Here is a 24,219-nt window from a genome sequence, read left to right on the forward strand (position 1 = left end):
CCATTTCCCAAACATATTTATGTTTAAAATTAAATTTGAATTGAACATACAACTTTGAAACAAAATTACTAATTACAAACGATGAGAATGACTTATTAATTCTTCCAGAGTACAAACTACAAATAGTAATTGTTAATTTAAAAAGCTTCATATTCCTAATGTAAATTGAAAAATTCAAGATAATACACTGCAAACATACTGTGGGCTGTTTTGCACACACCCATCAGGGTATTCAGTGTGAATTTTTGTGTAGTCTCTTATTGGAGGCTCTTGAAAATCCTTATGGTTCAATGGAAAATTGCGCCTGGAAGACACATGCACAGTTAGGACCCTCTAAATTATGCCGGAGTGCATGACTTATAGTAGTGGGATGTGAATACACCCTTTAGGTGTATATGTCTGAAAAATGTGGCGCCCATTCTAAATTAGGTCAGAGAGTGTACACAATGCCTGTCAGCTCTGCAATGGGATGGCAGACAGTAGGAGGCAGCCCAGATTCCAGTCTCCAGCCAGTAGTCATTCATCTACTGTCCAGCCTCATAATGCCACATAAGCCCATGTTGTATCCTCCTTGTTGAAAGACCAGCCTATATAATGGGATGAGTTCTCCTTGCTCCATTCCTGAGAGGTGGAAGAATTCAAGTACAAGTGAAGGGATCTCAGCATCAGGAATTCACTGTATTACCCACACTCAGCGAAGAGTTCCAGCAGCAGCAGCTTTGTAAGTGTGGGTATAGGAATCGGGAAGTAAACACTTTTAGAGTGCACTGCTGAATTCCAGGGGAACAGTTGTAAGGCAGCTCATGGAGCTGAGACAGCACCTAGGCACAGGCTATGAGGATGTGTTCACAGAAGCCAGCAAGGCAGTGAGTGACAAGAAAATAAGACTGCTTTTCCCCCATGATGGTGAGAGGTCGCAGCTAAGCAGCTACACCTGGGGCAGTAACCCTTGTGCCAGGTGCTGAGATTTGTCCAGCAGTTCTCTTCATTTAAGCAAGTATGTGGTCTTCACTCTAAAAAAACCCATGAGTGTCACTATGAAGTGCTTCATATAGCTTGACACAGAGCGTATGTTGCAATTAAACACTGTTGCTCTATTCTACACTGCTTGTGTAGCAGTTTCCCCATCTCTGAAATGGAGGTTATACTTGCCAGTTTCATAGTGGTGTTGCAAGGCTGAATTATGGTTTAATGTTTATAAAGCACTCTAAGATCTTCATGAGAAAGGCGCTATATAAAACTTGTGTGTGTGTGTGTGTGTGAGACCACGTAACTCAAGTTTCAAAAGAACAAAGTGAGAAACTGTTATAACAATTAACAAGCTTGAGTCCATTACATTAATTTATATTTCTCCTTATATATCAAATAAACAGCATAAATAAATTAAAATAAAGGGCATAAGAAAGTAAAAAAAAGAGTGTAAAACAAACATTGAGCAATCTCTCTCAGAAACATGAGGGTGTATAGTAGCTTATGCAGGCAAATATAACAGCATTCAAGGAAAAAGAACTTGATTCAGATTACAATTTCCTCAATTTAGTTTTGTACCATGTGTTTTGGCTGACAAATCCTACACTTTAACATATTAAGCTTGCTAGTTACGAAATGAAGGCAGGAGAAACAGGTGTGAATTTTATTTTAAAGGACATTGTTGGACAGAAAGGAAAATTATTCTATTATTCTATAACCATAGCAACAGCTTTCCCAAATAATTTATCTTCAGCTATCAGTAGCAGACAAGATTTGTATTCAAAAAGCTCATGTCTCATTATTAGTTCGTTCCTGATCCTTCAACAAACTTTGGCAGACAGATCATTGTGCCTGTGAGGAACCCTGCTGAACTTTGCCTGCACAATAAGCTGAAGGATCGGGGCCTTACTGTATGCACTAAGCAAAACCTTGTTAACTCTCACTTAAGGGAAAAATAACAGTTAGATATAATTGTTGGTGTATGACTCTAAATTTGTTAATCAATTCTAGTGTTAAAGGTGGCAACTGGAATTCTATTTTCAGACTTTCCTGGAAATTATTGAAGTATTTTAGTATAATTTAGAAGTATAACAGAGTTTAAAACAGAAGACTTGATTCTGATCTTAGCAATATGGTAATAGATACTCACTTATGTTAGGCCCCAGCTATATTATGAAAAACAATCAAAAGGGACAATAGTAACCATTGAACAGCTAACTTTAAAAAAAATGTTTTTAATGTCTATTGAAAACACATCCTTGTTATAAAGTCTTGAACAATCTTTACACGTTGTCTTGAAGTTCAATTACTTTATGATTTTTGTAAGTTACCTTGACAATGTAGGTTCAATTAAAGAGCCAGCCCTTATTTTCAACTGGTCAAGTTCAGATCTCAGTTTGTCAATTTCTTCTGACAATCTTTCCTGAAAAAAGGAGAAATGTTTTTAAGAGCAGTTGTATTGAATATAAAACTCTAAAAAAATTAGTTACTGACTTCTAAAATAGGAAATAAACTCAGCCATAGTTTCCTTTTGATGACCCCATGCAAATGCCATTACTGTTAATAATGCCTGTGCATTGAGAGAAGGCTGTCTAGTACTCCTTACTATATCCTCACAAGCTGGAAGAAACTTTGTGAAGGGCTCATGCCTGAAAATTACATTTTTTTATGCAACTTGTGTTAGAAAAGAAGAAGAAACTAAAACAATAGTTTAGGGCTGAAAAGGCAAAGTAAACACCATTTACCGTGGATGATGACTTGAAAGAAGCACTAATAGCAAAATTAGGCGGATAAGAAAAAATGCTGAGGAATGCACTTTCAAAAATATGTGGAATGGTGGCATATGATGCTGCCATTGCTAGAAATGACTATTACTAACCAACCAAGTGATGAATAACTTGCAAACCAGGTAAGACCAGGATTCAGGAAAGTACTCAAGCCCGTGCTTAAGTCCATCTCTCTTCAGCCCTTAAGTACTTAACTTTAAGCACATAGTTAAGTCCCACTGACTTATGGCTCCAATTCAGCAAAGTCCCTAAGTACATGCCTAGCTTTATGCTTGTGAGTAATCCTCTTCTTTAAAGATAGGCAGATGTTTAAGTGTCTTGCTGAATTGAGGCCTTAAGGCTCAATCTTGTGAGCTGATGAGACCTTCTATGAGGTGCTCAGAAACCTCAATTTCCAGCAGTGCCAGCAGACATGAAGGATGCTAATCACCACTTTGCACCTCTTAAAACTGGCCAAATTTTGAACACACACAGTTATAACAGTTGCTAGATAAAAGAGGTAGGTTTCTATAGTTTTGCGTTTTTTTAACACAAAACAATTCAGCTTTCTTCTGTCATAATAATGAGGGTTACCATATTTTAATTTTTAAAAAGGAGGACACTCCATGGGGCCCCGGCCCCACCCCAACTCCACTCTTTCCCCGCCCCCAGCCCCGCCCCCAGCCCCGCCCCAACTCTTCCCCCTCCCCTGAACGCTCCGCCCCCTGCTCCTCCCCCTCCCCTGCTTCCCGCGAATCAAATGTTCGCGGGAAGCCTGAAACAGGGAGGCAGCAGGTAAGCTGGGGCGGGGTGCGGCGCAGCACGGCTCAGTCCGGCCCCCCTGGCCTAGCAGCTTCCTTTGGCGGCCGGCTGGCCCAGGTCAAGAGGCTCTGGCCCCGGTGTCTCCCGCCCGGCTGGGGCCCCGGCCAAGTGCCCGAACCCCCGGCCGAGCACCGCACCAGCCCCCGGCCAAGTGCCCGCGCTCCCGGCCCAGCATCGCGCCGGCCCCTGGCCCAGCACCACGCTGACCCTGGTCCCGGCCCCCGGCCAAGTGCCCGCGCCCCCGGCCCCAGCCCTGGCCGAGCACCGCGCCGGTCCCGGCCCCCGGCCCCGGTCCCGGCCCCGGTCCCTGGCCGAGCACCCGCACCGGCCCCGGGCCAAGTGCCCGTGCCCCCGGCCCAGCACCGCGCCGGCCCCATGCCCCCTGCCCCAGCCCTGGCCGACCCCGGTCCTGGCCCCCAGCCAAGTGCCCGCACCCCCGGCCCGGCCCCCGGCCCGGCCCCCGGCCCGGCCCAGCACCGCGCCGGCCCCTGGCCCCGCACTGCCGCGCCCTACCTCCCTAGGCTTTTTGGGATTTCCCCCTGGACGGGGATTTGAGGCCCAAAAAGCCGGACATGTCCGGGAAAATCCGGACGTATGGTAACCCTATAATAATGAATTTCTAAAAATAATTAAAACAAAGCAAGGAATTGGAAATTAATAAAATTGTAAATATTAAAAAATATACAGCTGCCACATTCCTAACCCAAAATTAAGTGACAAGAGATATTTTAAATATTTTTGTAATAGTGTATTACATATGAAGGTAATATCATTATTATTTACATTATGCTAGTACCTAGTGGCCCCATTTTGCAAGGAGCTGTACACATACATAACAGACAATTTTTGCTCCAAAGAGCTCACAGTCTGAACAGACAGGACAAATAGTGGCTGAAAGGAAGGTTTATTATCCCATTTTACACATGGGGAACTGAGGCAAAGAGACATTAAGTACTTGCCCGAGGTCACACCGCAAATTTGTTGCAGTCAGGAATTGAATCACAATCTTTTGAGCTCTAGTTCAGTGCCTTAACCACAAAATCTCCCTGCCTCTCTACAAAATTACTTTATGGTAAAATAACAATAGATTTAAACAGATATTTTCGCTTACCATTTTCCTCATTTCATGTTCGTTTTGGGTGTCATATGGTAATAGTTATTTTCCCCTTAGGAACAAGTGTAGCAGTATTTTTTCCATTCCACACTATATATTTTAATTTAATTGGACACACTGCAAAAATGCTTTATGTATAAATCTAAAGGTGGATGCATTTTCGTGTTCTACTGCCTTTAAGGCAAGTATATCTTTAAAATAAAACCAAAAACTTGTGTTTGGAATAAACATTTATAATTAATTTGACTGATTCACTAAACCAGTGTTTTGTTGTTAAATTGCCCTGAACTCAAAAAGGCACCTTTCAGCTATGGTTAGTATAATTTCACTGCACCTGTTAGAGTAAATGTATCAAATCAAATAATTATTTTTTTAACTAAAGACGTATAACCATTTACATGAAAATCTCTGTTAAACCAGTCTTTTTAAGAACTACAATTTGTATGGTGAAATCCTGGCCCCACTGAAGTCAATTCACTTCAATGGGGCCAGAATTTCAACCATAAACTATATTTTTAGGAGCATTTTTAGCATCAATTTCTAGCTTAAGCAACTGGGTGGGTAAAGAACCATCTACTCCTGGATCCTCAGGAGTATTTTACTGCTATTTGATCCACTTCCAGGGGCCAGTTTGAGAGGTTAAGTACACCACAAACATATTTTCTCATATTCAAATATCAGATGATTTTTCTAAATAAAACAATGAGATTACAGATAAAATAGGAGAGTTATATAGTACCTTGTCATGTAAAGATTCTTCCAGGTTCTTCCTGAAACTTTCAGATTCCTGAATTAAAACATTCTAGGAGAGAAAAAGACATTTGAAATGTAAATTAAACAGGAGGAAACATCCAGTACCAGAAGCTGCCATCTGATCAAGTTAACTAAATTAAGTGAACTGATCCATCTTGTTCTCCACAGAATTTTCAATATGAATCTGTTAATATTTTCGGAATGTGTACAGGTCAGATCAAGAACCCTATAAACAATCCAAATATTTTCTTTCAAGGACAGAAGACACTTTTCTAATATCTTAATCTGAGATTTTTACACATTCTTTTCCCCACAGGTTCTCTCTGTGACAGCATATTCTCTACTTTCTACAGTATTCTGCCTCAGGAGCAGCAAAAATCTGCAGCTGTACATGTTGCCTTGGAGAAGTTTGGCTGGAGGTGTATATGAATGAGGATTTCAGAGGAATAGATCATTTTCTTCGACTATTTAAGGAGACTTTAGTGAGTTTTAAACCACTCAAAGGGATCTGATGTTTAGAGTGAAATTCATCATGGTGTCGAGGGCCAGAGCAACTTTGCACAATGTAAACCCCGTTGTCAGATTATGGGGTGGAAGGGATGGGGACCGAGAAACCAGCATATCAATGATGCAAGGGGGCTTGGGACTGTAGAAAGAGTCCCTGAGCCAGTGGCTTTGTGTGAGTGAAACACATTTCAGTCTTTGTGTATGTATGAAGAAGAGTGGAATTGGGATGGCTAAAGTGGAAATACTCAAATTCAGAGGGCCAAACATGAATTTGCTCCCCAATAATCCCAGGAAACATCTCAAGGATGCGTTCAGAGCCAAGCAATAGATAAGACAAGAGCAAATGGAGAATGTTTCTGAATGTCTGTGTCACAAATCCTCAAGCTGAGTCTATAATATCATCACATTAATCATCTTCCAGCCTTCCCTCCTCAAGTAAGTGTTAAACACACCTCTTTTTTATTTCTCTTTAAGATAACAAAGGGATTAGTGGAATCCACTGAAGAACAACTTCCATAATTTATTCTTTCTCTGGTCACTGACTAACCTATACATCTCACTCCTACCCTGAATGAAACATTTATCTGGGAATAAAAGAGCACATATCTGTTATGTAAACTTTTAACTGCAAAGAAGATGCATTTTAGGAATGAGAACAGATCTTGGGAACTCCTGAATTTTAACCCTAGTTCTGCCAGAGCCTCATGTTGTGGCTGTGGGCAAGCTTGGGTAAGCTCTCCACCTCTGGTTCCTTTTCCCCATCAGTAAAAATGGAGATAATAATATCCACCTCACAATGGCATTTGGAGGGTTCTTTCATGAAAGTATGTACCTTGATTTGAACATGTAAAAGCTCAATAAGTTATATATTATCCACAGTATTATAAAAACTCTACCAGAATATGAATATCTGATATTTTGCTTGATGCTAAAAATTTGATTAGATTTGTAGCTATTAGGTTCACATTTGCCTGTGCATCATAGCATCAGCATCACATTTATATCCAGATAAAATATATACAGTAGTAACCTTATTCAATTTAAGTTTATTCTGCCCTTTGCACTTTACCTTTTCCTCAAGTGCTGCCATTCTCTCTTTTAAGTGTAGCTGCAGGCGCTCATTGGATTCTGTCAAAAGTCTGTCTACAGTATCTGACAATCTTTTGTTGTGCTCCTCATTCATTTTCTCTCTTTGTCTTGCCTTCAGTACAGAACAAAGGAAATACAATGATAAGTTTCCAAGTTAATTAATGCCCTATTAAAATGCGTAGATTTTATGGTGATTGAAAACATTTTCATTAAAATATCCAGCAACAGAAGAAATTATAGTTTAAGTTCATCTATTGATAAATACATATTAACTCCTGATCAAGGTATATTAGAAACTTCTGTATCAGCAGACTGTTTATAGCCAACTAAAACTAGATTTAAATCAGTTGACGAAGTTGATGAAAAAATGCAGCACAGATTCTGCTCTCAGACTCACAAAAGCATTATTCTGCAATTAATGGAGTTGTAGGCATGTAACTGAGGGCAGAATTTGGCCCTATATTGTTAAATTATAAGCACAAAAAATAAATGGTCTGCAATACACATACTCTTTGAAGTTCCTGATTCTTTTCTTCAAGTTGAGCTTCCAAGTGTCTCATACGTTCTTCAATGTTACCATGTCTTTCTTCTGCCTGTAAAAAAAATAGGAAGACTCGGTCTGAAATTTAAATTGCTTTGCAAATCTTTGTCAGCAAAGTTTAAACAAAATATAAAGCAAGCTACTACTAACTGCAAACTTAGTTTTCAAAAAATAAACTTTGTTTAAACAGGCAGCTGAACAGCATTGCTTGAAATGTGTCAGCTACAAAGGCCTGTTACATCCAAGCATCAGCAAAATATTGGAGTTATTTATGAGCAATGAAATCAGCCAAATGTAACATGCAGACTGTGCATGGTTTGAACACAAACCTGCCATCGTAAAATTGTAAGCTCCTGAAGCACTAAACTGCACGATGGTTGATTATCAATAAAAAAAATAATTAAAAAAATAAATGAAAACAAATCAGATGGATTCTATTTAGCAATAGAAAGTAAAGTCCAGTAGGACTACCTTCCTACGTATGGAGATCATTTCTTGTAGCTTAGCTTCCATAACATATTGATAATCATCAGATGAGGTAGAAGAGGTTGGATCAGACTAACAAGTTAAGGAAAAGGAGAGGGACAAAATTGAAAAATCAGAACTAAAGACACTGACACTGAAAAGAATACAGCACAGAATGCTTAAATGAAAAGTGTGACTGAAAATTTAATACTTTGACTGAATTTTATATGGAATAAACTACACTGATAGTTGGTGGATGTGATGCAGTTGATGTGGATCAACTAAAAATAATGAAATGCTAAAAAAGCTATCAACCTAGATATGGAAGTTCAAGGTTAGTGATGGCTGGCTGATGAAAGGTTACTACAGAGTAAAATCAAAGCAACTCTGGCTAATACGGTCTAATGTAGTAGTTGGAATTATGGTGAACTAAACACCAGAATATGATGTTGAGAGGCCAATGTCAGAAAGTTCTTCAGGATTCTTGCTACCACTTTATAGGAATGAAAACAATGCACATATGTTGTAGAATATACTAAATTAATGGAGTTTACAGTAACTGTGCAATATAATGCCAGATTCCCTCATTACTACAAAACACAAAGGATTAACCATATAAAATAAGACTCAAGTTTTAGGATTCTATTTTAGAAAGATCAAGTAACCCCTTTTTATTCTAGTAAAACAATATAGTTCCCAAACTTTTCCAAGATGATCCCTTTGCAAGATCAGGGTCATAATTAAGAGAAGAACCTATAAATAAAAATGCATTAATTTGATAAAAAGTAATTTAAAACAGTATAGGTACTGAATATGAAATATCGCAGTCCATCCAAAGATTCAACACTTTTCTGAAAGAACCCAGCTGAATAAGTCATTTATTCTAAAATATGGGTCTCCATGTTCCTTCATACCAAGGAAGTCTACGGTAACATTGTAAAAATGAATGTTATGTTGAATTTGTTGGTATGGAAACAAGAGACATGCATAAGGAGCACAGATAGCACAGTGCTACCAATGCCTGTTCTTTGTGAGCTCCTGATTGCCAAATGCTCAGAGTAGTCATTCTCTCAAAAGGTGAACTCTGGGTCACCAGATGAGCAAACTCTCAACACATCTAACATTATTAATAAAGTAATACTTCGTTAGTGAGACTGTCATCTACAAATGACTTACCAAAATAACAGTTAGGTATATTTATCAAAGTAATTACCATTGGTACACCATAATTTAAAATCACTTCAATGGTATTATCAGAACTAAAGAGTCATTGACACAAAATTAGACTGATGTACAATTTTATAAATATAAACTGCAACTGTCAGTATGGATTCATTCCTATTACGAACAGTATGAATATACACATACACTGATATATGAAGTTTTATACCTAACCACTAGGTTTTTTTAATACAATGTTATTTAGTTAACATCATTTTCAACTACCGAGTATTTATAAAGTTTATTCACTTGTAAAATGTAAAGGGTAAACATAAATGTCCCAGATAATTCTTTGATTAATTTAGCCTCTTTTTCTGATTGTGGATTATCTGCAAGCAGATTGTGATTTCTTTGGATTAGTCATTATTTGAAACTACTCTATTTTTATTTATTACTATATGGACCAATCACAATCAGTTCGATATTGAGTATTCAGTATTCAATGTTATAAATTTTAGCTTTATAAGTTAGTTGTATTTTGTCACATAAGTCATATGATATAGTTTCTTTACCCTTATTGGATGAATATGACTCTTAAAATCAGTACTAGGACTGGAAAAAAGTTCTCAGAGCTCTGAATCACTGATCAAGAGGTAGCAGAAACACAGGATTAGGGAAATTATAGATTATTTTAAACCTTTTACTTTCAGGGTCACAGAGAACATGCTGGAAGCATCATTCCTAGAAAATTAAGCTACATTGAGGTTTAATGGCTGAGTGCAAAGTTAAATTTAATTTATTCTCAACACTTTCACGTGCAAGATCCTTATATGTTCAAACACATTACTTCTAGCTTTGAAGAGCACCTCACTCAAGACATCTGATATGTGGTTCTGCCTTGTTCATACTCTTGATAAAGAAGTCTGGGCAGCTGTTTCATTCAAATGTGCTGCTCACATCTATATTTCAAATTGTAGGAAGGATTTTCATTCGAAATTATATGATGGATAATTCTTTAACTGCATGGTTTGTCTGAGGCACCAATAAAACAAATAGGGTAGAATATCAAAGTATTTATTGTTATAGGAAAAACTCTATTCATATTTCTGACCAAAATGCACACAGGCTCTTTATAAGTATCTGATTATCCAGTTCCTATGATGACTATCATGCATGTTAGAATCCACACTGCTGATTCAGCAAGGTACTTAAACGTAGGTGTAAGCAGACATATTTATTTCAGTGAGATTACTCATACGCTTAAAGTTATATACTTGCTTAAATAATCTGAGCCCCAGTCATCAAGGTATCTGATGATATATTTTCTATTATAAAAGGCAATGAGCCTGGTTTTCATTTACATCAAAGCCTCTTTATACTGCTCTAGTAGTCTAAAGTGAACATAATTTAATGTAAATGAGAATGAAGACCAATGTCATAGTTCCAAAAATATATATTTTTTTTAACGTTCAAGCATACTGGTTCTCTTTCAACTTCCTTTTGGCTCCTTTTGTTCCTAAAATTTTGCTCCTTATTTACCTAAGAAGAAGCAAATTATATTCTATTTGGGACACTGGAAACTAACTGCAGTTGCTGATCCAGTTAATGCAGAGGCAGAATTAATAAATTCTAGATGGGGATGTGTACTGTGTATATTGTTTATTTGCAGAGCTATAATTCAACTAAGTACACTTTAAGCTTAAAGCTCTAGTGATATTGCACTAAATGACTTCGGTCCAACTGAGATTTAAACATGCTTTAAAAGTGAGACTTTTAAGATTTAAAAGTGCATCAGAAAACATACTAGCAGCCAAAGGAATTACGCTAATTTTTTGGCTGCAATTTTGTATTGACTTTGCTCAAATATGACATCATAATCAAATGCCAAACTTTTAAAGCTTTCTCAGGGTAGCATTTTTTGCATATAAGACACAAGTAATTATTTTCTGTTATTCTCTTTGGGAGGCTCAGTAAAATACACTGTGCGGTATTCAGCAACAATTATTGAAAATATGTATCCAGAATACTGGGGTATAAATAGATTTGTTAAGCAATGCAGTACTGGGTTTACAATGGTGCCAATGGTGCCATGGCATCAGGCTCACACTGGGAAGGGGCCTATTACAGACCCCCACAATCTATCCACACAGCCGGGTCTGGCTTCTTGCCCAGGCCTTGCTGTCATCAGCTCCCAGCCAGCAGGTTCCGCTCGCTTGTAGGGAGCTCGCCAGTGCCACCCAGAAGCTGGGCTCTGCCATGCGGGCTGGGCAAGGTTGCTGGCTGCTGGGCCAGTGAGAGCGGCCGGGCCTGGCAGGTTCTCAGGGGTTGCATCCCAGGGATCTGCCCTGCTCCTCCGCATTGCTCCAGTACCAAGCGGTGTCTGCTGCCCACCACCTGTGGGGTCCCGCCGGCTTCCCAGGGGCTGAGCCACCTGACCGGTGCAGAGGCCGGGCTGGTCTCAGCCAATTGTGGTGGGGGGAAGGGGGCAGGGAACAACATGGGGGGCTTGGCTGGGTCCGGCCAGGCTTGTGGGTCCTGAGGGAGCCTGGCCTGGGCAGACCCAACTCCTGCTCCAGCCTAGCTGATTGCGCTGCTCCTGAGGGGGCGAAGTGATCCCCACCCTGGGACCAGCCCTGGCTGTGGTGCCGGCTCAGCCCGGCAGACACAATCACCTTCCAGTGGGACCGGCTAGTGTGGCCAGGGGGCAGGGAATGGGGGAGTAGGTCTCTATGAGGCCTGTGGGTGGGCACTCAGCCGTGAGGGGGCAGGAGGTTCTTGGCAGTGGGGGAGGTTTGTGTATGTTGGGGTATGGTGCAGTTGTGGTGGTGGGGCTGTGGGGGGTGCTGGGCTGTGGGGCGGCATGTGAGAAAGGCTTTTTAGCCCTTCTCATACCCCTCTTCCATTCACTCAGCCAGTGATTCTCTCCACTCTGCTTTCTCTCTCAGGTCTGCCTTTTTCATCCATTTTTCCCACCACAAGGTCTCTACCAACAACTCCCAATCCTAGCCTTATCCCCAACTTTTATATTCTCTACTAAGTGCCTCTGCTGAAAGTCCCATGACCACATAGACTTTCAAATTCCTTCTCTCTTTCAGTTCTGCCATTCATTTTCTTCATCAAGCAGCATCACTACTCCACAAATATTGATCCCAACTGTCTTTTGTCATAAAACCACCTAAGTTCCTGTACTGCTCTCCCTTCACAGAGGATCTTGTCAAGTTCTTCAAAAATAAAGTTGATTAAATCTAACGTGATCTCCCCTTCTTCCTCCACCTTAGCTCTTTCCCCTCCTCTCCTGTCCCAAAGAGTGATATTTCTCTTGTACTCTAAACCATCCCCCTCCCTCAGTGACCTCTCTCCTCCTGCCTCCCTTGTCCTCTCCCTCACATTTCTCCTCAGCCTTTCACTCTGTTCTTAATACATACTAATTCCTTACATCCATTAAAAACTTTGCTCTCCCCTGTCCCTGTAACTTTCACTTTATTTTTCTTCACCTCTAAATTCATGGAGTATGCTGTTTACAACTGCTGCCTCAATACAATATATTACTGCCTGATATGGCTGAATGGAGAAAGGGGATGACCACCCCAGACTGGATTGAGACCGCTCCTTGAAAATACCAGAGGGGGAAATGTATCTGACAGACTACTCCCTTCAAGATGTTGAATTCCAGTCAGACAGCCTCACCTCCAAAAAATAAATATCATGTATGTGGAAGAAGGCATCATGTTGGAGGGGAGGATCATGGAGTCTTCTATAAAGGTTTGTGCAGATATTCACAGAGACTAAAGCTTTTCCTTCACTGCAGATTTAACTTGATCTATCATAAATTTTCCCCATAGGGCAGATCCCGAGGCAGTTGTTAACACATGTTGCTACCCCGAGATAACTGTAGTGAAAACAGGAAATCACAACAACTAAGATATGATGGTCCTCCAATCCATCCCAGAAGCCCCATGGGCCAGGAGCAAATTTACCATGAAACAAACTATGTGGTGGCCCGGGGCCCGCAATGACAGGGGGTCCCCCAAAATGCAGGAGAAATCTCATCTGACAACCTGCCCCCGAGTCCCGGCTGGCAGCATAGAAGGGCTCAGGCAGGCAGGCTGCCTGCATGCTATGGCCGGTGGCCCTATGCCACTCCCAGAAGCAGCCGGCTGCTGACACGTCTCTGCACACCCCAGGCAGTGCACGGAGACCTGCTGCCCCTCTCCCCCCAAGGGGTTCACCGAGACATGCCAGCAGCAGGGCTAAGGCAGCTCCCTGCCCGCTCTATCTCCCTCCTCCGAGCCTCTCCTGGAAGCAGCCAGCATGTCTCTGCAGCCCCTGGGTGTGTGTGACTCTGCGCACTGCCCCCACCCCGAGCGCTGACTCCGCAGCTCCCATTGGCCACAGTTCCTGGCCAATGGGAACTGCGGGAGTGGTGCCGGCGGGCAGTGGCATGCAGAGATCCCCTGATCGCTCCCCCGCGTAGGAGCCGCTGTCAGAAGGGGGTGTGTGCCACACCCCCTCCTGCACCCCAACCCTCTGCCCCAATCGAGGTACCTCACTTTATTTTAATTTGCTTTCCATTACTTATAATATAGGAGGAGGATGAAGAAAAAAAGAATGAAAAATAGTGGGGAGATAAGAGAGAGTGTTTTTTTTCTTAGCTGGGTCCTCACGGGATGCAAAAATGAAGTTGCGCACAGGGCCCCACTAACTCTAAATCCGCCACTGCCCTGGGCACCTATTCCTGTGTTCTATCTTGATATCTGTCTGCACTCTGACCCCTGACCTGTAAAAGTGGACTATCAATCTGCCTTTGCTCAACATCCTACTTACAGTTTACCTGCCTGCAATTTCTCCAACTTCACACATTGCCAGTGTTTGATACAAGAGAATGAAGACTACTATCAAGCCCCTGGAACAGTGAAACTCTTATATAGATTACTTAGTCCAATTGACTTTGTAGAGTTTCTACAAACTTGGATGAAGGCCATTTTGGATGAAATGTCCATTCTGTCCACAGTTCTCTAATCACATCAAATAAAAAACTGTTAAAAAGGCACATGGAAATGTATGTCTTAGTATGTTTATGATCAGAATAATGACTATATTGCATTGAAATATACTGAGTATTCTGCATGACTGAGATGAGATAGTCTTCTCACAATATTAAGTGTTAGTGTTTGTTCAAGAAAAAAAATGGTGGCAACAGAAGACATGCTTGAGGTTGAAGAAAAACTACTGGTGCCTAAAATATTGGAGAATTTATAAAAGAAAATTTCATCTTAAATATAAAGCAATATTTTGCTAAGGGCATTAAAATGTCAGGTCATCTGCTGAATAAATCACAGATAGACAACTTAAAGCCGACAAGGGATGCCTCATTCATGTGCACCATAGTTTTTACAAAATACTGTAACATTTGTTTGTCATTTCACGCAGCTTCCTTTCTGTTGAATCTTCTTTTTTCCAGCATTTCCAGTTCCCTTTCAGATTCCCAACCCATATACCTAAAGTGGACAGCACAAAATCTTGATTACTGAATACTGCTTTTGTCTTAATGAGGTAAAAGAAATTATATTCTATTTCCTTCTTGACTAAATTACACAAAGGCCAGGCTAACCCTATAAGCCACCCAGGCACTGAAGACCTAATAAAAAATGACAAATACAAAGGTTTTTTTTAGAATTCTGTTAAAATATGAGGAGTACTTGTGGCACCTTAAAGACTAACAAATTTATTTGGACATAAGCTTTTGTGGGCTAAAACCCACTTCACTCTGAAACCTGTTAAAATATGAAAATTAGTTGCCTAATAAAATTAATACAATCTTCTGTAGTGATAGAGAAAAAAAAATTTAAATAAATCATAATCATGTGTAACATATTGTGCTGTATGGAGTTTTTCATTTTCATCCGACTATAAATGTGAAGGATTAAATATTTTATGAGAATTACATGTCCTAATGAAGTTGAAAATACTTTGAACTACACTACAGCATTAACTGCATGCACATCTGAAAAATGTGGTAGAGAGCAATATATGAATTTTGCATAATTTAAAACGTACTTTTGTCTTATTTCTTGAAGAAAGCTGTTGTACAATAAATTGTTAACAGAGAAACCAGACTGTCTTTGGTCCCTTTAGGGCTTTACATTTTTCCTTGTGATTTACAATTGTAGTTTGATTAACTGCTACAAAGAATCAATTTAAAAAAATCAATATTCAGGATGGCTTTGTTTCTGTCACACACAACTCATCCTAAATGCCAGTAAGAAAATTTTTGTAATTTTGTATCCTTTATTGTGGTAAAAATGATTATTGTGTCTCTCCTAATTAATGTGGTATAAAAACATTATGGAAAAATGATTTATCAGCTTGATTTTTTTGGTTAAAAGGGAAATGTTTACATATTTTAAAACTAAATGGGTTCGTGAATTTTTTGGAAATCCATGACATCTTTTTAAATATAATGTAATCTAAAGTAAGAGTAGTTACTGCACCTGCCAATAAAGACTGTGAGAAATACAGTCAAGGCACGTGGTATATCAAGTTATAATAATGGTATTAATAAAGCCAGGGTAAAATTAATTATGTTACATACCGGTAATTAACATTTGCTTACAGTGTGTCTACACAGCATATTTTTCCCCCATTTCTTATGAGATTGAAATGAAATCCTTGTTTGTTATGGTTGTTGTAGGGAGGAATACAGAATGTATTAAACCAAGTTAAACCAAACATTTCTGAAATGAACCTATTTCTCAGTGCAGTACCTTAGTCAGTGCTGCAATTCTCTGAGCTAGTTCAGCCTCCACTTCAGGCAAGGTCTCAGCCTTCCGCATTGTCTGTTGCAGCTTCTGTTCAGCGAGCTCAAGACGTTCTTGCAGCTGTCTGTTTTTTTCTTCCATCTGAAACCCAGAGACGAAAACAAAAAATATAAAAGGCAGAATTAAGAAATGGCTGCAATTCTTGGGGGGCTTTCTGAGGCGGGCACTCCAAGTGGATTCAGATACAGATACTCTCCAGCTTGGAAGAGAGTTTATTATGGGCTTGTGAAAAGGATTAATCCAAGTATGGAACTGTGCAGGCCTTTTACGCTATGACTGATATGAGGACTAAGGATTTCATATCAAGGCCAAGTAAAGAAGTTGCAATCTGTAAAGTATGAAGATGAACAAACATTCTTTTCCCTCTAATCTGTGTGCTATTAGTGCCAGCCAAGGAAAAAAGATAGCATTTGTGCCAATAAAATCAGAGTTTTGAAAGCCACAGACACAAACATCAACTCCTTTACTGCAAAACCGAGAGCATAAGAGACTGGGAAGAAGTACATGTTTTAGAAGGATACATTTGCTAAAAAATTGTTGGAACTAATTGATGCCAATAACATACCACTAGTGTGATGGTGAAATCAGCCCTGGTTACACATCCAAAGACATCCATTATCAGTTCCTGTCAGCTATTTGCTTACTGCTGCACAGTTAATTTTTTATTGTGAATTTACAGTTAAATCTTGTTTTATGTAAATGGAATTACTGAACCTGTGATAATCATTGAAAGAGAAGTACAGAGGGGGAAAAAAAGGGTGGGCCTTTAAGTTTTCTTTTTATAAGTAGGGTGTTTTCTGCCCCATGAGACATACAAAATGAATATTTCACATTTTTGCTAACAGGGGCTGCTAACAGGGAGTTTAGAAGGGGAGCAGGAAGGGAGCGCGGGTCCCTTGCCGGTTCTATCTTATACCCTTTATTCCCCTTAAAACCTATAAACCAAACTACATTTAAAACTTCTTGCTTTAAACAAACCCTTCATTAACTAGGAGACAATGCAGGCAGAAGCCCAGCTGCAGAGTGAGGGCTATCCAGTTTATTGCACTGAGAGTAGTATGTATGATTACCTGCCCTGTGGGCGGGTGGTGTATGTGTGCATTTGGTGCAAGGAGCTCCTGGCCCTCAGAGACCACGTACGGACTTTGGAGGCAAGGGTGGCGGAACTGGAGGAACTAAGGGAGGCAGAGAGGTATGTTGATGAGGCTTTCCGGGACACTGTAGAATTGTCCCACCTCCGGTCAGACAGCCCCTGAGCTGTTGAGGAGGATGCAAGGCCCAGGGAAGCAGAGCAGTCAACGGGAGCAGAGGGAAACCTTCCCATTGTTGGGACCCTCCTTCCAGTGCCTCTCGGACTGAGGTTACCTCTCCGGGGGAGGGAACTCCAGTTGCTAGGAAAAGGCAGGTATTAGTATTGGGAGATTCAATCATTAGCAACGTAGATAGCTGGGTTTGTGATGACTGGGAGAACCGTATGGTGACTTGCCTGCCTGGTGCGAAGGTTGCGGATCTCTCGAGGCATCTAGACAGACTTATGTGTAGTGCTGGGGAGGAGCCGGTGGTCGTGGTACATGTAGGTACCAATGACATAGGGAAGGGTAGGAGAGATGTCCTGGAAGCCAAATTTAGGCTGCTAGGGAAGAGACTGAAATCCAGGACCTCTATGGTGGCATTCTCAGAAATGCACCCAGTTCCACGTGCAGGGCCAGGTAGACAGGCAGAGCTTCAGAGTCTCAATGCGTGGATGAGACGATGGTGTAGAGAGGAGGGGTTTACATTCATTAGGAACTGGGGAAACTTCTGGAATGGGAGGAGCCTATACAGGAAGGATGGGCTCCACCTAAACCAAGGTGGAACCAGGCTGCTGGCACTAAACATTAAAAAGGTTGTAGAGCAGTTTTTAAACTAGGAGATGGGGGAAAGCCGACTGCTGCAGAGGAGCATGTGGATCGGACAGAGACTTCTCTTAGGGGAGAGTCTAATGAATCTCCAGGTTATAGTCCTGAGCAGAGGATGGAAGAGGATAAAGTAGGGGCCAGATCAGATGATAAACATTCACATAAAAAAGAATCTGACACATCAGAAAAGGGCAAACAAATAAACAGTGACAAGTTTTTAAAGTGCTTGTACACAAATGCTAGAAGTCTAAATAATAAGATGGGTGAACTAGAGTGCCTTGTGATAAAGGAGGATATTGATATAATAGGCATCACAGAAACCTGGTGGACTGAGAGCAATCAATGGGACACAATCATTCCGGGGTACAAAATATATCGGAAGGACAGAACAGGTTGTGCAGGGGGTGAGTGGCACTATATGTGAAAGAAAATGTACAATCAAATGAAGTAAAAATCTTAAGTAAATCCGCATGTTCCATAGAATCTCTATGGATAGAAATTTCATGCTCTAATAAGAATATAACATTAGGGATCTATTACCTACCACCTGACCAGGACGGTGATAGTGATGATGAAATGCTAAGGGAAATTAGAGAGGCTATCAAAATTAAGAACTCAATAATAGTGGGGGATTTCAATTATCCCCATATTGACTGGGAACATTTCACTTCTGGACGAAATGCAGAGATAAAATTTCTCGATACTTTAAATGACTGCTTCATGGAGCAGCTGGTACGGAAACCCACAAGGGGAGAGGCAACTCTAGATTTAGTCCTGAGTGGAGCGCAGGAGCTGGTCCAAGAGGTAACTATAACAGGATCGCCTGGAAATAGTGACCATAATACAATAGCATTCAACATCCCTGTAGTGGGAAGAACATCTCAACAGCCCAACACTGTGGCATTTAATTTCAAAAGGGGGAACTATGCGAAAATGAGGGGGTTAGTTAATCAGAAGTTAAAAGGTACAGTGACTAAAGTAAAATCCCTGCAAGCTGCATAGGTGCTTTTTAAAGACACCATAATAGAGGCACAACTTCAATGTATACCCTAAATTAAGAAACACAGTAAAAGAACTAAAAAGAGCCACCATGGCTTAACAACCATGTAAAAGAAGCAATGAGAGATAAAAAGACTTCCTTTAAAAGATGGAAGTCAAATCCTAGTGAGGCAAATAGAAAGGAGCATAAACACTGCCAAATTAAGTGCAAGAATGTAATAAGAAAAGCCAAAGAGGAGTTTGAAGAACGGCTAGCTAAAAACTCCAAAGGTAATAACAAAATGTTTTTTAAGTACACCAGAAGCAGGAAGCCTGCTAAACAACCAGTGGGGCCCCTTGATGATCGAGATACAAAAGGAGCGCTTAAAGACGATAAAGTCAAAGTGGAGAAACTAAATGGATTCTTTGCTTCAGTCTTCACGGCTGAGGATGTTAGGGAGATTCCCAAACCTGAGCTGGCTTTTGTAGGTGCCAAATCTGAGGAACTGTCACGGATTGAAGTGTCACGAGAGGAGATTTTGGAATTAATTGATAAACTTAACATTAACAAGTCACCGGGATCAGATGGCATTCACCAAGAGTTCTGAAAGAACTCAAAGGTGAAGTTGCGGAACTGTTAACTAAGGTTTGTAACCTGTCCTTTAAATCAGCTTCTGTACCCAATGACTGGAAGTTAGCTAATGTAACGCCAATATTTAAAAAGGGCTCTAGAGGTGATCCCAGCAATTACAGACCGGTAAGTCTAACGTCTGTACCAGGCAAATTAGTCGAAACAATAGTTAAGAATAAAATTGTCAGACACATAGAAAAACATAAACTGTTGAGCAATAGTCAACATGGTTTCTGTAAAGGGAAATCGTGTCTTACTAATCTATTAGAATTCTTTGAAGGGGTCAACAAACATGTGGATAAGGGGGATCCAGTGGACATAGTGTACTTAGATTTCCAGAAAGCCTTTGACAAGGTCCCTCACCAAAGGCTCTTATGTAACATAAGCTGCCATGGGATAAAAGGGAAGGTCCTTTCATGAATTGAGAACTAGTTAAAAGACAGGGAACAAAGGGTAACTAGTGGTGTTCCCCAAGGGTCAGTCCTCAGACCGATCCTATTCAACTTATTCATAAATGATCTGGAGAAAGGGGTAAACAGTGAGGTGGCAAAGTTTGCAGATGGTACTAAACTGCTAAAGATAGTTAAGACCAAAGCAGATTGTGGAAGAATTTCAAAAAGATCTCACAAAACTAAGTGATTGGGCAACAAAATGGCAGATGAAATTTAATGTGGATAAATGTAAAGTAATGCACATTGGAAAAAATAACCCCAACTATACATACAATATGATGGGGGCTAATTTAGCTACAACAAGTCAGGAAAAAGGTCTTGGAATCATCATGGATAGTTCTCTGAAAATATCCACGCAGTGTGCGGAGGCGGTCAAAAAAGCGAACAGGATGTTAAGAATCATTAAAAAGGGGATAGAGAATAAGACTGAGACTACATTATTGCCCTTATATAAATCGATAGTACGCCCTCATCTCGAATACTGTGTACAGATGTGGTCTCCTCATCTCAAAAAAAGATATACTGGCACTAGAAAAGGTTCAGAAAAGGGCAACTAAAATGATTAAGGGTTTGGAACGGGTCCCATATGAGGAGAGATTAAAGAGGCTAGGACTCTTCAGCTTGGAAAAGTGGAGACTAAGGGGGGATATGATAGAGGTATATAAAATCATGAGTGATGTGGAGAAAGTGGATAAGGAAAAGTTATTTACTTATTCCCATAATACAAGAACTAGGGGTCATCAAATGAAATTAATAGGCAGCAGGTTTAAAACAAATAAAAGGAAGTTCTTTTTCACGCAGCGCACAGTCAACTTGTGGAACTCCTTACCTGAGGAGGTTGTGAAGGCTAGGACTATAACAGAGTTTAAAAGAGAACTGGATAAATTCATCTTGGTTAAGTCCATTAATGGCTATTAGCCAGGACGGGTAAGGAATGGTGTCCCTAGCCTCTGTCTGTCAGAGGGTGGAGATGGATGGCAGGAGAGAGATCACTTGATCATTGCCTGGTAGGTTCACTCCCTCTGGGGCACCTGGCATTGGCCACTGTCGGTAGACAGGATACTGGGCTAGATGGACCTTTGGTCTGACCCGGTACGGCCTTTCTTATGTTCTTATGTTATGTTAATATGATTTCATTTAGTATTAATTGTCCCCTTCCAGTGAATTTAGGGTGGGACTAACAAGAGCATGCTGTAAATATTGTAATCTTTTATACTGATATTTTAATCCTTTGACAGGGTAATAAGATTTAGAATGTATTTTGTTGATGTTGCAATGCTGAAAATGTATTCTAAGTCAGCTTTTATGTAGCACAATTATCAGTACTTACTATTCTCTGTAGGCAATTTATGCATATTGTAAAACTACTTAAATTGCTAATAAAAAACTAACAGCTGATATAGGTATTTTGCTCTTTCATCTATTGTTCTTATGGTTAAAGAGGAAAATTAATAACAGTCTTCAAGTAACTTTCAAAATAGAATCCAAAAAGTTTTGGTTTTGATCCTTTCATTCTCATTAATGAACATAAATATTTTTATTTTAATGGGGTTTCACTCAATTAGAGGACAATTTAGTTATCAAGGTGTTCTCAAATTGCCTTATAATGGGGGGAGCTCTTTTTTTTTCTTTTGCATTATATACTGTTTACAGATAAGACATTTGAAAAACTAAAGAATAAACCTTTGTTGTCTATTGAGGGAGAGAAAGAAACTCACTTCTCCAAAATTTAAACAATATACATAGTTCTACATTACAGTTTTCTATCCATATTGTAATTCTTACCTGAAACTATAAGCAATGTCCTCCATTCACCTGATCCATTGGTCAGACAAAGAACTTGATTCTCTGTTGCCCTAAGCCCCTTTATAGCACTACAGCTGTGTAAATGGGCCTTAAAGGTAGCAGATCTCTCTTGTTCCTCATTTTCCACCCTATCATGGCTAGTAGAATGGTTCTAAGCCAGCCACCATTACAGAGTCTGAAGTGCTGGGAATTTCCAGGAGGACAAGCATGGGGGCAGAGCTTCACTGCACCCACTGACTTTCATCTGTCGAAGCACATGTAATAGAACTCCGAGGTTGCTCTAATTTATACCGGAAGGCAATGCCATGTTTGCTCCCACCCTTCCCTGACAGCCCTATGCAGTGTGTATTTCAGCGACAAAGGAGCATCAGACCCAAAGATTTTGTTGTTTCATAAACTTAATCACAAATGACCTAGCTGGCACATAACTAGGTTTTATTCTTTATTATTCAAACTCAAATCACTTTGTAGTAGAATACAACCAGAAGCAATTTGAGAGTTCTGGTACTCAAAAGTTCTTGTGCTCTCTCTCCGGTATAGCACCTAATGACAACAAATATTGATATATAATAATTAATAATGCCTCTCAGGACCCCTTTGAGGCATCTACACAAATTTTACAGAAAGTTAAATCCTGTGCCTATGAGGTTAAAACCAACTAGCTCAGGGTTGTACTGAACCAGCGAAAGAATCAGAAATAGAACCTGTAAGTTTTGACTTCCATTCTCCTCACTGAACTACTAGAATACATCCCTTGCTATAAGATAAACAAACCCTAAGAATTCTAAAAGCTTTTTTTAGCTCTAGAATCCATAAATTTGAATAAGTTCTAAATGATGGGCTTTGGAGTCCCCTATTTCAACTTTGGACTTCAGGTTTTGCAACAATCGCAGAAAAAAATATGACATGAAAGAAAACTGTCTCATCCTTAAAAACCTTTTTAAAATGAAGATACATGGATGATAAAATTATCTGTGTAATCCATGCATTATTAAAATATTTTCATTTATTAAAACCCATTTTCTGCAAATGACTAATATTTGGTGGAATAATCTTTCTTTTAAAATATATAATTTTTATTCGCATTTGTGTGACCAATGATATCCAAGTAAACATGGTGCACAGACTATTTGGTGCACTGTTTGCTTAGCTTATGTGATTTGATGCTCACTGGTTCAGGACACCACAGGGATACATAACTCAGCACAGATACCTCACAGAGCTGAGTGGACAAATTGGTTTTGCTATTTATGATTGTGGTAACTAATGTGAACCTTATAGACTTTGACCTGCCTGATTTTCTTTAAGGCAAGTTGGTTATGGTTGATTTAGAATGAGAAATTTGGCCTACTTTAATAGAAACCTCCTACCACAACTTCAGTACTCATTTTGTTTGTTTGTTTAGTGTTAACTATAATTCTGCATAAAGAGAGCTGCTCCAGGGATGTAGATACTGAACCTGACGCAGGATGGCCTCCTTATTTGCCAGTTCATTTTCCAGTTTATCATTCATGTCATGTATGGAGGTGGATTCCCTCTGTGCACTGAGGTAGCGCTTCTCAAGGGTAGTGATTCTTTCTTCCATATCTTCTTTCTGTGCCATAGCCTAAAATGAAGAAACATGTATTTCAAATGTCATTTAGTTTAGATGTCAGCTTAATTTTCATGTAACAGTAGACAGAGCTGCAAAAATAATACGCAGAGGAAGTGATTTTCCTATTTTCTGTAGGAAGCATTTTTCCCCCTTTGGATTAATGTCTTCATATAAATAAACCACCTATAAATGTCTATAGCAGAATGTAATGCCATCCACTAATATAGATAAATATACAGTTCAGAACAACATTCAAGGAAAACTGAAGATTTCTCAACTTCTCAGTTTTTTCCTAGTTATCTGCATTTTGGTATGTGTGATACATATAACAAAGAACCCAACATTAACTTGCTTATTTTTAAATAACTGTAGACATGAATACAAAGAAAAGAATCTACTTCATATATCAAAACTGAACATCACTATAGCAGTACTATAAAAGTTATATGCCACTGATCAAGAAAGCTGATGTGCTTTAATATATTGTAAGTCTATTACAAGAGGCGGTGATAAAGGCCAATACTGAAATCCACAGTACCAGGGTCCAGAACTGACTAACTTGACTCACCGTAGATCCAAACCCTTTCCTATTGTGAGTACTTAGTGTCATCAATCAAACCTTACTCTTTAATTTGCCAGGAGGAGAGTATGTGTGGAGGTCACATATACTAGGAATGCATGAACCCTACAGAATCAGTAGAGATATTGTTTGCAAATGGAGTCCTGTAGCTTAAGTTCATGAAGGCTGGCATTGAGCTAATCTCTGCATATTTACATGAAGGTTTGAGTTCAATGAACTCAAATCTCCAAATGGAACCCCACTTCTTCTGCAGCTCTTTCTACCATGAGACACGT

At 39.9% G+C, this 24,219-nt stretch overlaps 1 protein-coding gene across 7 annotated transcripts in view; it reads right to left on the bottom strand.

The window, feature by feature from the left end:
• The window catches only part of PPFIA2 (PTPRF interacting protein alpha 2), a 642,070-nt gene that overhangs the window by 104,143 nt on the left and 513,708 nt on the right, over positions 1-24,219 (bottom strand). For 4 of the 7 annotated variants that reach the window (XM_008166061.4, XM_065559866.1, XM_065559861.1 and 1 more), the window contains 7 exons: positions 23,230-23,376; positions 15,952-16,086; positions 8,033-8,119; positions 7,530-7,613; positions 7,001-7,132; positions 5,411-5,473; positions 2,301-2,392 (listed from right to left, as the gene is read on the bottom strand). In XM_008166061.4, coding sequence (XP_008164283.1) covers positions 2,301-2,392; positions 5,411-5,473; positions 7,001-7,132; positions 7,530-7,613; positions 8,033-8,119; positions 15,952-16,086; positions 23,230-23,376 — 740 coding nt within the window. The remainder of the gene's footprint in view (positions 1-2,300; positions 2,393-5,410; positions 5,474-7,000; positions 7,133-7,529; positions 7,614-8,032; positions 8,120-15,951; positions 16,087-23,229; positions 23,377-24,219) is intronic. The other 3 variants (XM_065559858.1, XM_065559854.1, XM_008166372.3) reach the window with 1 other exon arrangement.

Source organism: Chrysemys picta, chromosome 1 (assembly GCF_011386835.1).
Source record: "Chrysemys picta bellii isolate R12L10 chromosome 1, ASM1138683v2, whole genome shotgun sequence".
Lineage (NCBI taxonomy): Eukaryota > Metazoa > Chordata > Testudines > Emydidae > Chrysemys > Chrysemys picta.